The sequence below is a fragment of the Stegostoma tigrinum genome, chromosome 2 (assembly GCF_030684315.1).
Source record: "Stegostoma tigrinum isolate sSteTig4 chromosome 2, sSteTig4.hap1, whole genome shotgun sequence".
NCBI lineage: Eukaryota > Metazoa > Chordata > Chondrichthyes > Orectolobiformes > Stegostomatidae > Stegostoma > Stegostoma tigrinum.
The window spans coordinates 33,643,850-33,657,205 of record NC_081355.1 but is presented as its reverse complement, the minus strand read 5'-3'; the positions used below and the strand labels follow the sequence as shown (position 1 = coordinate 33,657,205).

General features: G+C 43.3%; 1 protein-coding gene across 2 annotated transcripts in view; it reads right to left on the bottom strand.

Annotated features, from left to right (window-relative positions):
- The window catches only part of nup153 (nucleoporin 153), a 67,570-nt gene extending 63,527 nt beyond the window's left edge, over nucleotides 1-4,043 (bottom strand). The window contains exon 1 of one of the 2 annotated variants that reach the window (XM_048550547.1): nucleotides 3,777-4,043. In XM_048550547.1, the coding sequence (XP_048406504.1) occupies nucleotides 3,777-3,860 (84 nt within the window). In that variant the 5' untranslated portion in view covers nucleotides 3,861-4,043. The remainder of the gene's footprint in view (nucleotides 1-3,776) is intronic. The other variant, XM_048550540.2, reaches the window with a different exon arrangement.
- Nucleotides 4,044-13,356: the final 9,313 nt, after the last annotated feature.

Here is a 13,356-nt window from a genome sequence, read left to right as displayed (position 1 = left end):
ACAGCGATATATTTCCAAGTCAGGACAGCGAGCGACTTGGAGATGGTGGTGTTCCCATATGTCCGATGCCCTTGTCCTTCTAGACGGAATTGGCCTTGGCTTTGGAAGATGCTGTCACATTTGGTGCAAATTTGGTTATAGGTTTTTGCCTCTGCGTATTTTGTGAATAATTGTGACTCCTGTAATGACCTTTGCGGGACTCCACAAGTTACAGGTTGCTATCCTGAAAATGCCTCATTTATCCCAACTCTGCCTTCTAATAGTCAGGCAATGCTCTATGCTAATATACTACCCCCAACATAATGGGCTCATCTTAAGTAGTGTCATGTACTGTGCCTTATTGAATGCTATTTGGAATTCCAAATATATTACATCATTATCTATCCTGCTTGTAGTCTCTTCAAAGAATTCTAATAAGTTTGTCAGATACCCCTTCAACGAACCCATGCTGACTCTGCTTGATTCTGTTATGTATCACTAAGTGCTCTATTATGTTCTTTGTAATAAACACTTAACATTTTCCACAATAACAAATGTTACATTTACTAGGAAATAATTAACTCCTTTGAGTTACCCTGGCATTTTGAATAATGTTACAGTGGTGGCTTTGCAATCCACTGCTGCCTTGCCAGAATTTATGGAGACTTGGAAGATTACAACCAGTGCAACCGCTATCACTGTAGCTTCATTCTTTAATATCCTAAGAGGCAACTGATAAGTCTTCAGTCCCATTAGGTTCCTTGGTACTTTCTTTCTAATGGCCATCAATTCCTCCTCCACAATCCCAATTACTTAGTGTTTCAGGTTACGGCTGGTGGAATAGAATGGATAGACAGCTGAAGACATTTTGAACCAAAGGCAAGGTAGGTGGAAAGTTTGTGTGGGTGAAACTTGTGGGCTGGGTGAGGTTTCAGAGATGACAATAGAGGATACAAAAAGGGATTTAACTGAAAATTTTAGAAATTAGGTGCCCGAAGGGTCAGGAGACAATGAAAGTCAGCAAGAACAGGGAGTATTAACAGTGCAACAAAGTATAAGTAGAACATAAAAGGTAGTTTTGAATGAGGTGATCTTTACAGGTAGTGGAGGACAAAAGCAGGCATGGACATATTTGCATCAAAGCAATAAAGGCATAGTTGAGTTTCAGTAGCAGAAAGGTTTACCCCATAGATGCAAGCGATATTATAGAGTACAGTACAGCACAGGACCAGTCACGTGGCCCACCAAGTTGCCATTCTAAACCAATCCCATCTGCTTGCATATGGTACATATTCCTACATTCCCTGCATATTCACATCTTTAAAAATATGACTATTATAAACTGCCAGCATGCTTCTACATAAATGCAGAACGTAACAAGAACATCTTACAGGTTAACGTAAGTGCTATTTACAATAATAACAATAATAATAATAATTATTTGAATTCAGAATCTCAGTTCAGATTTGAAGAGGTTGAAGTAAATCTGGGTCAGCAAGATTAAACTGGAGATCCAAATACAATGGCTTCAGCCTTGTTCTGACTGGAAGCTGACCCAAGACTGAGGATGATACCATCAGAAGGCAACATGCAAGTAAATAAAAGGAGGCTTCCATGGGTCTTCTGAACAAAGGCATAATGGTATAGGAAAAAAAGTAATCACTGGAGATAATCTAGTTACAATCATGTTAGGAAAGGTGGAACAAAGAAGTCCCATTTACTTCGAACCTGGAACACTGGTGCATTTTGAATTCCCAATTTTCTTTTGTGTACCAATGACACAGCTTCTACAGAATTCCTTTCACAAAATTTTCCACCTCACCCTCCTCCAAGAGGAGTTTTAAAACTTTGCATCACTAACTTCTATCTGATAACACTTTGTGAAGCTAGGTTTAAAGCACCAAATATATATAAGTTTAGTTCGGTAACTTGCAACGTGTTTAAAATGCAAGACTGCGATACTCTAAGACTGTGTGTACTGACAATGAGTTAGTGTACATGAAAACAAATAAGTGGCTGGAAATAAGACTGAAGAGTGAAAGATACAACAATCTAAGGGAGGTAGCAATAATATTTGAAAGGTAAAACATAAGGTGAGGTTTAACTATATAAAGAGTATACACAGCAAGTGTAACCATAATCCTTAAAGTAGTAAATAACTACACATTTCATAGATGCGGGACACACACAAATGCATGCTTTTAGCAGGTGAAATTCTTTCCAGAACAAAAATATCAATATGGTCCTAATGACTGACGTTCGGTTAGTGATACTCATTTGGGTCACAGGGTTTCAAATTTAAGATTCATTCAAAGTTCAGCATAAAAATCAAGACTGGCAGACCAGCTCAGCACCCAAATGTGTCCTGCACCATGGAGATGCTGTAGCCCAACTGCCCCTCAGGTGGATATAAAGGGTGTCATGGAACTGTCTCAAAGAAGAGCATCAGAGAACGATTACTTGGCCCAACACATTTGTTTGTTGAAGTTTTGTACGCACAAACTGGGTGTCAGGTTTTCTTTGTTACAAGGATGAAACTTTAATGACTGTAAAGTGCTTCAAGATGTCCGTACTTGCGCATTATATTTCATAAATTCACTTTTTCCCTCCCACATATTAACATCTGAGATCTAAGAAACAAGCATCTTACTGAAGGGCTGAAACAAGCCTACAGTGCCGATTATGCACTTCCATTTCGATAAGAATGCATCAGCATGGTTTGCAAAAGCCTATCACAATGAAGCAATACCCCCTCAGTATAGTTGGGAATGAAATATAAAAGTTGTGTGGAAATTATTTTTGAATGCCAAGTTTCTGAACACAAATAAGACCGATCTTCCAACCAAAATGCTTTCGGTTGTTTTTGATACTAACAACCTCATATACTAGTACTAATTGTAATAATTTTAAAATCAGACTGTTCGAATATAAATCCCTCAGGTAATATACTAGCTGAAGTTCAAAAAGCAAAGTGTCCCGTCAAAATGTAAATTTATTAAGAAGTCGGTGGCAACAGTTGAGTACTCCAGATACCGGCAGCGTGAAGTCCTCATGTCAAAGTCGCAGCTGAGCCACCCCCAAACCCACGATGATCGTAGAAGAGGAAACTGGTTAAAATGCAGTACACGAATGTACTGGCTAAAATCGCACTTGTACGCCAAACTTCCACAACAGGAACAGCAGTATTCGAAAATGTTATGGAAGACTCGCTTTAAAGGAACAAATCAAGTCCGCGCCAAAATGCCCATGGCGGCACGCGAAAAGGACGGAGACCGGAGCAAGCCGAAAGACTACCCAGTGAAGCTCAGGCCAGAACGGGAGATTGAAGGAAGAAAAACAGGGCAGCGTAGTAAAACAGGGGAGACGAAGTCGAGGGAAAAAAAGGAGAGAAAGTCGCTCTTACCAGCCGGCCGTGGGAATGCAACCGGAAGCGAATAACAAGCCGACAAGAAGCGTCTCAACAGCATTTATACAGTAAACACTAAACACAATGAAATAAATCCCAGAGGGGAGAGATCCATTGGGAGTTACAGCTCCGTCGTCAGCACCTTCTACCCGCCTCCAGCCTGTTTTTTTTACCTTTTTGAACAGGTCGGGCCCAAGTTTGGTCCCGACTCTGCCCTCAATCGCTCAGGCCGCTGAAGCCAGCCACTAGGCCGCGGCTCGCGCACACCGTCTCTGCCGAGAAAGCGGGGCTCACGACAGCCGCCTCCTCCTGCAACGACTTAGTTAAACCTAACGCGGTCCGGTTTGGCAATCCTTTCTTTAGAGTAACAACAAATAATAAAATAAAATACCTGGTTCTTAGCGTAAGGTTTGCTGATGATATGGTGTCTCTTGTTTCGGATTTTACCCCCCCCTCCTCCTGTCGCCGCCGCCATATCTGAATCCGTCTGCCTACCAGTCGCTCGCGCCGCTCTCTATTTCCTAGCAGCCGTGTCCGGGAAGAGGTGGGGGGGGAGGAGGGACGGAGAAGGGGGGAATCCACACTTGTAACGTCACACGCTTTCTACCGTCTCCCGCAACCACGCACTTCGCAACAAGCATTCAACCAACCATCCGCATGCGGGCGCGTTCTCGCTCACTCGCACGCAAGTGCCTTCCCTCAGGGGAAGGGTTTTTCCCCCAACGCACGATGCGCGCTCAAGAGACAGCATGCGCCAAGCCTGCGTCACCCCGCCGCCAGACGCTGCCATTGGCTCCGCCCAACAAACGGCCCGCAAAGCATCAAGGGAGCAGAAGGAAGATTAGCGCATGTGTTAACTTCCGCTTTGCCCTCGTCTCCCCACCATGTTTCTGTGCTTCTGGTCTTTAGACCAAAATATTTCTGAGGATGGAGATCGGGAGGGTAATACGGGTGTACGAAATCTACATTCTCTCCTCAGGATGTCCATCTCTGGCTCTACGAACGTGATTGACTTGAGCTCAAGTGGATCAGTGAATTTTTCAAAGGGATTCATTTGGCTACAGAATCTGCGTGCTGATCAGTTTCGTGCTTGAGGGAAGGGGAATTACTGACCAAAACTTACTCAAGGGAAACCAAGATTACCTTATTGAAAATGTGAAGTGTGTAAACGGTCATTGGTTTATTCCAAAATATTACTAGACTGAAATCAGACAGTGTTATCTAACATTGAGAAAGCAGCTACAGAGGGTCAAGAAAGTTTCGCCGAAATATTATGAGTCATTTTACATCACAACTGTGTCTCCACCTCATTACAGGCGTCATGGATTGCGTGTAAGGACGTTGGAAGTCATGACGAGTACTGTAGAAATGTAAAATTTAACTTTGTACTGATGCGAATTGACTTATGATTTTTGGCGTTTACTTATGTGTGTGGTGGCAGCAATCGTTGAATTTTTTATCCTCTGGTGATTCCAAACGCAACCTACTACCGATGCTGTAATTCAAGCAAACAAAAAAAAGTCAGGTGGCAGTGAAGGGGGAGAAATTAATTTGGTTCTAGTGAAAGTTCTAAACTCAACTTTCACTTATACGTTCTCCTTAAAAACCATATGACCATAAGAAATGGGAACAGTTGCAGGGCACATTGGCCCTTGATTGTGCTCTGCCTTATTTTTCACTCATTCAAGGGAATGTGGGCATTGCACGCTCGACCAGCATTTATTGCCTGTCCCTAATTTTTAAGTGCCAACCACATTGCTGTGCATCCAGAGTCAGATGTAGGCTAGACCGGGTAAGGACAGCAGATTTCCTTCCGTAAAGGACATTAGTGAACCACATGAGTTTTCCTGACAAGCAACAATGCTTTCATGGTCACCAGTAGACTCTTCTTTCATGTGTTTTTTTTTCATTGAATTCAGATTCCACCATCTATCATGGCAGGATAATAAATTTGATAGGAGCATAGCTCATGAGACAGTAAGATATAGGAGCAGAGTTACGCCATTCGAATGAGTTCTGCCATTCAATTATGGCTGATATGCTTCTCAACGCCTTTCTCCTGCCTTCTTCCTGTACGTTACTAATCAAGTTCCTATCAATGTGTCTTTCTTAAAGACAGTCAATGACTTACCTGCACAGCCTTTTGTTGTATCAAGTTTCACAGATTTACCAGCCTCTGTTCTGAGGGTCATTCTTTAATTCTGAGGCTGTGCACTCAAGTCCTAGTCTCCCCTGCAAGTGGAAACATCTTCTCCACATCCCCCCTCTTCAGGCCTCTCAGAATTCTAAATTACGATACCCCCTCATCCTTCAAAACGCTATCTAGTTCTTCAAACACTTGTTGTATGACAAGCCGTCCATTTCCAGGATCATCCTTCTGAACACTCCCCCCCGAGGCAGGGTCATCCTTCCATACGTACAGGGCTCAAAATTGCTCACAATATACCAAATATAATCTGGCCAGAGCCTCATACAGCGTCCTTAGTACATTCCTGCTTTTGTATTCTATTCCTCCTGAAATGAATGCTAACATTGCACTTACCTTCTGAACTGAATCTGCATGTTCACCTTGAGAATCCTGAACTAGGACTCCTAAGTCCCGTTGTGCTTCAGATTTCCAAAGCCTTTCCCCAGTTTACAAAGTAGTCCAACATCTATTTTCCCTATCAAAGTGCACAGTTTCACACTTTTCCATATTATATTCCATCTGCCACTTCTTTGTCCACTTTTCCAGCCTATCCAAGTCTTATAGCTTCCCTCAACGCAGCCTGCCCCTGCACTTATCTTTGTGTCATGTGCAAATTTACCAACTATGCCGTGAGTTCCTTTGTCCAGATCATGATGTCTAACATGAATAGTTGTGGTCCCAACACTGACCCATGTGAAACTCCATTGGTCACGAGCTACCATCCTGGAAAAGATCCTTTTATGCCCACTTGCTGTCTCCTGCCAGTCAGCCAGTCATCTGTCCATTGCCAGTACCTTTCCCAGAACACCATGGGCTCTTATTTAGCAGCCTCCTGTGTGGTACCTTGTCAAAAGTCTTCTCTAAATCCAGAGAATCCCTTACACTGACTCTCCTTTGTCTAACGTTCTTATTGCTGATGCCCACTTTCCTCTGTTTTCTTTGTAACCCATCATTCCCCTACCGATCAAGAATCTATCTGTCTCAGCCTTAATTATACATAAGGAATAACATTAGTTCTTAGTTTAACATTTGTTGTTAGGGAATTACTAGACTCTAAATTCACTTATACAAAGATTGAACACCTTTAAAAGTTTTTTAGATTTGTAGCTTGGGTTGTGGATGAGTTTGTAGACTTGCTCACTGAGTCGATCGATTTGTTTGCAGATGTTTTGTCACCCTGCAAGGTATCATGGTCAGTGCGCCTCTTGTGTAGTTTTGGTATTCTTTCCTGCTTGTTATTTATATGCCTTGGTTTACTGGGGTGATTGGCATTATTTCCAGTTCTGTTTTTCAGTGGTTTGTATATTGGGTCCAGTTCAACGTGTTTATTGATGGAGTTCTGGTTGGAATACAGGTCTGCATGAATTCCCTTGCATTGAACACCTTGAATTGTTTCAGTTGACCCAAGAAAGATTGCACAGATCTACCATAAGGTGAGAATTGGGAATGTTTGGCAATGATTGCACATTGGTCACCAATCATTCCTTATCAGCTACTAAAGCAGTCAATATCCATATGCAGGAAGACCTAGACAACTTTCAGCATTGAGCTAATAAGTGCCAAATAGTATTCAAACTGCAAGTACCATCTTGACTTGTAACTGTAAGTCCTTCAATTCCAAGGGGTCAAAATCCTGGAACTCTCTAACACCCCAAGAACTGCTACAGTTCAAGAAGGCAGCTCAGCATCACCTTCTCAGGGGGAATCAGAATGGGCAAATAAATGTCAGTCCAGCCAACAACAGCCACAACCCACAAATGAATAAATAAAATTACACTAGACAAACCTGATTCAATTTGATCTTCATAGTTTTAACCGTCAACTTGAATATTGAGTCTGATCTGGGCACCATACTTTTGAAAGACCTTAAGTCTTCAGAAAAGATGCATAAAAAATTTAGCATAATGATTCCAGGGATGAGGAACCTGAGTTACTTTGACAGATTTGAGAAGGTTGAGAGAAGATTTGATAATGTATTTGAAATCAGGAAGAATCAAGACAGAGCATCTTGGGAGAAATGGTCTGCTGTTGGAGAATGATTGAGAACAGAAGGATACTGATTTAATCTGAGAAGCACACAAACCAACAGCAACATGCAGAAAAGTATTTTTATGCAGTAATTGACTAAGAATTGGAATGCATTGCCTGCGAGTGATAAAGACAATTTTGACCATGACTTTTATAAGGCACATTTACAAGGCGCCTAATTAGATAAGCACCTGGAGAAGAAAAGAATGCAATGCTACAGGGAAAGGATTAAGGAACGGGACAAGATGAGTTGCTCTTGTGGTGAGTGGGCAGATACTTATTGAGCCAAATATTTGCTTCTTGTATAAGAACAAATCAATGATTTTATATTTTGCAGAATTAACTGAAACAACGGACGTAGGAATATCTATGGATGTTGTTGTATGAATTTCCAAAAGATGTTTGATAACTCCTTATTAGCTAAATTTGAAACTCATGGAAGTGTACACAATTGTAGTTAGGAAATTGGTAGAGTGGGAAGAGACAGAGTAGGCCTGAGTCATGACTTGCGATATTCCACAAAGATCTGTGTTGGGGCCTAAAGGCACATCTATTAAAGAACAAAGCCACAAATCCAGCATACATGCAGTTTAAATATGAACATATTCTGAATAAACATAATTATGGAAAATAATATTTACAATGAACCTAAAAACTTCAGAACATTATCCATGATGAAAAGTATCAAGCAGTGAAGGTTCAAAGAGATGTGGGCGCTGTTTACATGGATCTAAAATATTAGAAATTAGAGTAGCAGATGGAGTTAGAAGAACTCAAGTTAGTCAATAAAAAACCCTTGTCAGATCACAATTGAGAGTAGTGTGAGTAGTTCTGTGCACATCTTAGGATAAATTGCATTGCAGGGTACACAGTGTAGTTCAGCATTTAAATACATTAAAATGAAATCCAGAATCCAAGGATGAAATTATGAAGAAAAACAGAAAGTGATTTGTTCAAAGTTTAAAATATTAAGGAGAATGATTAGGGAAGGTAGAAATTAATTATGCTGCCTGGGAAGGCTAGTACTTTGGGGTGTCAGCTTTAAAATTATAGCTAGATCTTCTCAGAAGTGAAATAAGGAGTCAGTTCTATGCAGAAATATATATGATAGAAACTCTTCCACAAACAGCAATTGTTTGTGTTCATTTTAAATTCAAAATTAATAGATTTTTTTTGTTAACCAAAGGTATTTAAGTTAAATTAAGATGCCCAAAATGATATATTGATGCATGTAAAACTGTTACAATGTCACAATAGTATTCGTCATCATCTATTGTGTCTGTGCAACTGAATTTTTTTTCTGAACACATCTTGCTGATAGTGTTTTAGTTTGGGCCAGCGATAAGATTGATATAATTGATGCTATAAAAATAAACTTAAAAAGGAGCTTTGTCAACAGCAACTAGATTCTCCTCTCAGACTTGAAAAAGTGAAATTGAAATTTCTGATGACTTTCTTCTCCTTTGCATCCTGCAACGTATAACTGTCAGAACTGTATATTTTTAAGACCCATTGCCCTTCCCCCTGCCAGCATCTCTGCTCCTTCCTGAACCACTTTGTATTTGCCCATTCCTGTGTTGGCCAGATATAGCAACAAAAAAGATGTATAAGACTCCTGATGAAGGGAGGAGCTGAGTAGAAATCCAGTGGAATCCTGTTGTGACATCAGGGTCTATCAGCTATTTGGTGAGCCCACCAAATCTAATGCCAACCAGCTATTGGTAAGGCCACCAGGAGGCCTTTATCTGGAATAAAAATAATAGGGAAAAGGACAGCAGCTGATGTACTTGGCAGCACCATGGAAGAAACCGTGGCTGGTGCTAGAAGACAATGCAGGATTACAGAGGACTACGGGGTAAATAAATTATATGGGACCATGATATGGATCTAAGCAAATACCCTCCCACTGGTTTTATGCTCAGTTCCTCAATTGGCACTGATTGCCTTTAAGGGTTCATCCTTCCACTCATCTGATATGCTTTCCACACAGGTTGGCATGTTGACCATTGGCTCAAGTGGCTGTGGACTGAGGGACACTTAATTAGTGTCACAATTTGCCACTTGAGTCACAATTGGTGGCTGATGTGACTGTCCCATCCCAGACACAATTCTGTTGGAGGCAGGAAGGTGACTGGCTTAGGTATGCTGCATTGCCTAATTAAGCAAGAAATGAGAGTGAGTGATGATGTCAATATGTTAGGAACCTTGAAACCTAAGCTGTAGGGTCCATGGTTCAAATGCCATTATGACAGCTAGTAGAATTTAAATTCTCCCATTCTTCACAAAAATGAGTTCAACATTATAATTATTCCCTCCTAAAGGAGTTTCTCCTGCATTCTTCACAGGATTTAATGGAGTATTTTATATCCAAGACCCCTATTTTTGTTTTGCATCAGAAATAGGAGGATAATTTCTAAGTTTATCTTAATTGCATTGGACTTTAGTGAACAAATAATGTGATAAATGGTTATAAAGTATTATTCTTGGAGAACTTGGATTCAAAAGAGGAGGTAAATGAGTTTTCGATTTTGGTTACGTGAGGTGATTTCAAACATCAGAATGGCAGTTTGAACAGTGAGTTCAGTACAGCATTTCCAAGAAAGAACTTCACTTCAGCTAAATGACTAGATAAGGTACCTGGTGAGATAATTGCTCAAGTGTTTACAAAGTTGAGCTTTTGTGACCAGGACTGCAAGCAGTTTTGGTTCAGAAGTCAAGATCCAGACCAGCAGGAAGGAACCCTGGCAGCTCACCACCACATTCTCAAGGTTTGGGCAATAAATCCAGCCTGTGACACCCACACGTACGTATGAATTTTAAAGAAAATGGAAGTTTGAATTCTGGCAGTCTGAACAGACATGATGACTGAAGAAAACAAGATAACAAGGTGTCAAGCTGGATGAACACAGGAGGCCAAACAGCACCAGAGGAACAGGAAAGGTGATGTTTCAGGCCTAGACCCTTTCTCTGAAATGGGGGAGGGGAAGGGGGTTCTGAAATAAATAGGGAGAGAGGGGGAGGTGGATAGAAGATGGATAGAGGAGACGATAGGTGGAGAGCAGACAGACTGGTCAAAGAGGTGGGGATGGAACCAGTAAATGTGAGTGTATTTGGGAAGCTAGGGAGGAGGTAGGTCAGTCCAGGGGGCAGGATAGTAGGTAGGAGTTGGAGGTGGGAGGAGGCAATAGGTGGGAGGAAGGACAGGTTAGAGAGGCGGGGATGAGCTGGGCTGGTTTTGGGAGATGGTAGGGGGACGGGAGATCTTGAAGCTTGTGAAGTCCACATTGATACCATTGGGGTGCAGGGTTCCCAAGCAGAATATGAGTTGCTGTTCCTGCAACCTTTGGGTATCATTGTTGTGGCACCACAGGATCCCAGGATGGACATGTCATCTGAGGAATGGGAGGGGGAGTTGAAATGGTTCACGACTGGGAGGTGCAGTTGTCCAGTGCGAACTGAGTGTAGGTGTTCAGCAAAGCAGTTCCCAAGCCTCCGCTTGGTTTCCCCGATGTAGAGGAGGCCACAATGGGAACAGCAGATGCAGTATACCACATTAGCAGATGTGCAGGTGAACATCTGCTTGGTGTGGAAAGTGTTCTTGGGCCCTGGGATGTGGGTGAGGGAGCTGGTGTAAGGGCAGGTATAGCACTTCCTGCGGTTGCAGGGAAAAGTGCTGGGTGTGGCGGGGCTGGAGGGGCGTTTGGAGCGGTCAAGGGAGTCACAGAGAGAGCAGTCCCTACAGAAGGCAGATAAGGGCGGGGAGGGAAATATATCCTTGGTAGTCGGGTCAGATTGCAGGTGGCAGAAGTGGTGGAGAATGATGCAGTGAATCTGGAGGTTGATGGGGTGGTACATGAGGATGAGAGGGATTCTGTTTTGGTTGTTATTGCAGGGAGGGGGTGTGAGGGATGAGTTGTGGGAAATGTGGGAGACATGGTCAAGGGCGTTCTCAACCACTGTGGGGGGGGGGGGGGTGGAAAGTTGCAGTCCTTTAAGAACGAGGACATCTGAGATGACGGGAGTGGAATGCCTCATCCTGGGAGCAGATGCAGCGGAGGCGAAGGAATTGGGAATAGGGGATGTCATTTTTGCAGGAAGCTGGGTGGGAGTCGGTGGACTTGAAATGGATATTGGTTTCTCGGTGGTTGCGAAAGATGGAGACAGAGGTGTCCAGGAAGGAGAGAGAGGTATTAGAGATGGCCCAGGTAAACTTAAGGTTGGGGTGGAAGGTGTTGGTGAAGTGGTTGAACTGTTCGAGCTCCTCATGGGAGCACGAGGTGGCACTGATACAGTCATCAATGTAATGGAGGAAGAGGTGGGGTTTAGGGCCAGTGTAGCTATGGAAGAGGGATTGTTCCATGTAATCTACAGAGAGGTAGGCATAGCTTGGGCCCATGCAGGTACCCATTGACAGCCCCTTTGTAGGAAGTGGGAGGAATTGAAAGAGAAGTTGTTGAGGGTAAGGATGAGTTCAGCTAAGCTGATGAGGGTGTCAGTGGTGGGGGACTGGTTGGGTCTGTGGGACAGGAAGAAGTGGAGGGCCTTTAGGACATCTGTATGGGGACTGCAAGTGTATAGAAACTGTAAGTCCATGGTAAACATGAGGTATTGGGGACCAGGGAATTGTCAGTTCTGGAGGAGATGGAGGGTGTGGGTGGAGTCACGGACATAGGTAGGGAGGTCCTGGACCAAGGGGGAGAAAATGGAGTTGAGATAGGTGGAGATAAATTTGGTCTGGCAGGAGCAGGTGAAGACAATGGGTTGACCAGGGCAATCAAATTTGTGGATTTTGGGAAGCAGGTAGAAGTAGGCAGTGTGGGGTTGGGGAACGATGAGGTTGGAGGCTGTGGGTGGGAGGTCACCTGAGGTGATGAGGTTGTGGACGGTTTGGGAGATGATGTTTGGTGATTGGGGGTGGGGTCATGATCAAGGGGGCGGTAGGAGGTGGTGTCAGAGAGTTGGCGCCTGGCCTCTTTGGGGACCGCTTTGCAGAACACCTCCGTTCGGTTCGCAATAAACGACTGCACCTCCCATTCACGAACCAGATGACATGTCCATCATGGGCCTCCTGCAGTGTCACAATGATGCCACCCAAAGGTTGCAGGAACAGCAACTCATTCTGCTTGGGAACCCTGCAGCCCAATGGTATCAATGTGGACTTCACAAGCTTCAAAATCTCTCCTCCTCGTACTGCATCCCAAAACAAGCCCAGCTCGTACCTGCCTCCCTAACCTATCCTTCCTCCTACCTCAAGCCTCACCCCCATCTCCTACCTACTAACCTCATCCCACCCCTTGACCTTTCTGTCCTCCCTGGACTGACCCATCCCCTCCCTACCTTCCCACCCACACTCACCTTTACTGGCTCCATCCCTGCCTCTTTGGACCTGTCTGTCTCCTCTCCATGCATCTTCTCCTCCATCCATCTTCTATCTGCCTCCCCCTCTCTCCCTATTTATTTCAGAACCCCTTTCCCCTCCCCCATTTCTGAAGAAGGGTCTAGGCCCGAAATGTCAGCCTTCCTGCTCCTCTGATGCTGTTTGGCCTGCTCTGTTCATCCAGCTCTACACCTTGTTATCTCAGATGCTCCAGCATCTGCAGTTCCTACTGTCTCTAAGAAAACCTTAGGTTTTATTTCAGTCATTGAGTTCAGTGAGGAGATGTCCGTGAGTTAGCTTGTCTGTGTGTCTATGGAAGAGACGCAAAGAATTCCAGCTGATGAATATGCAGAAAGTTACCAAAAGGAAATGCTTATG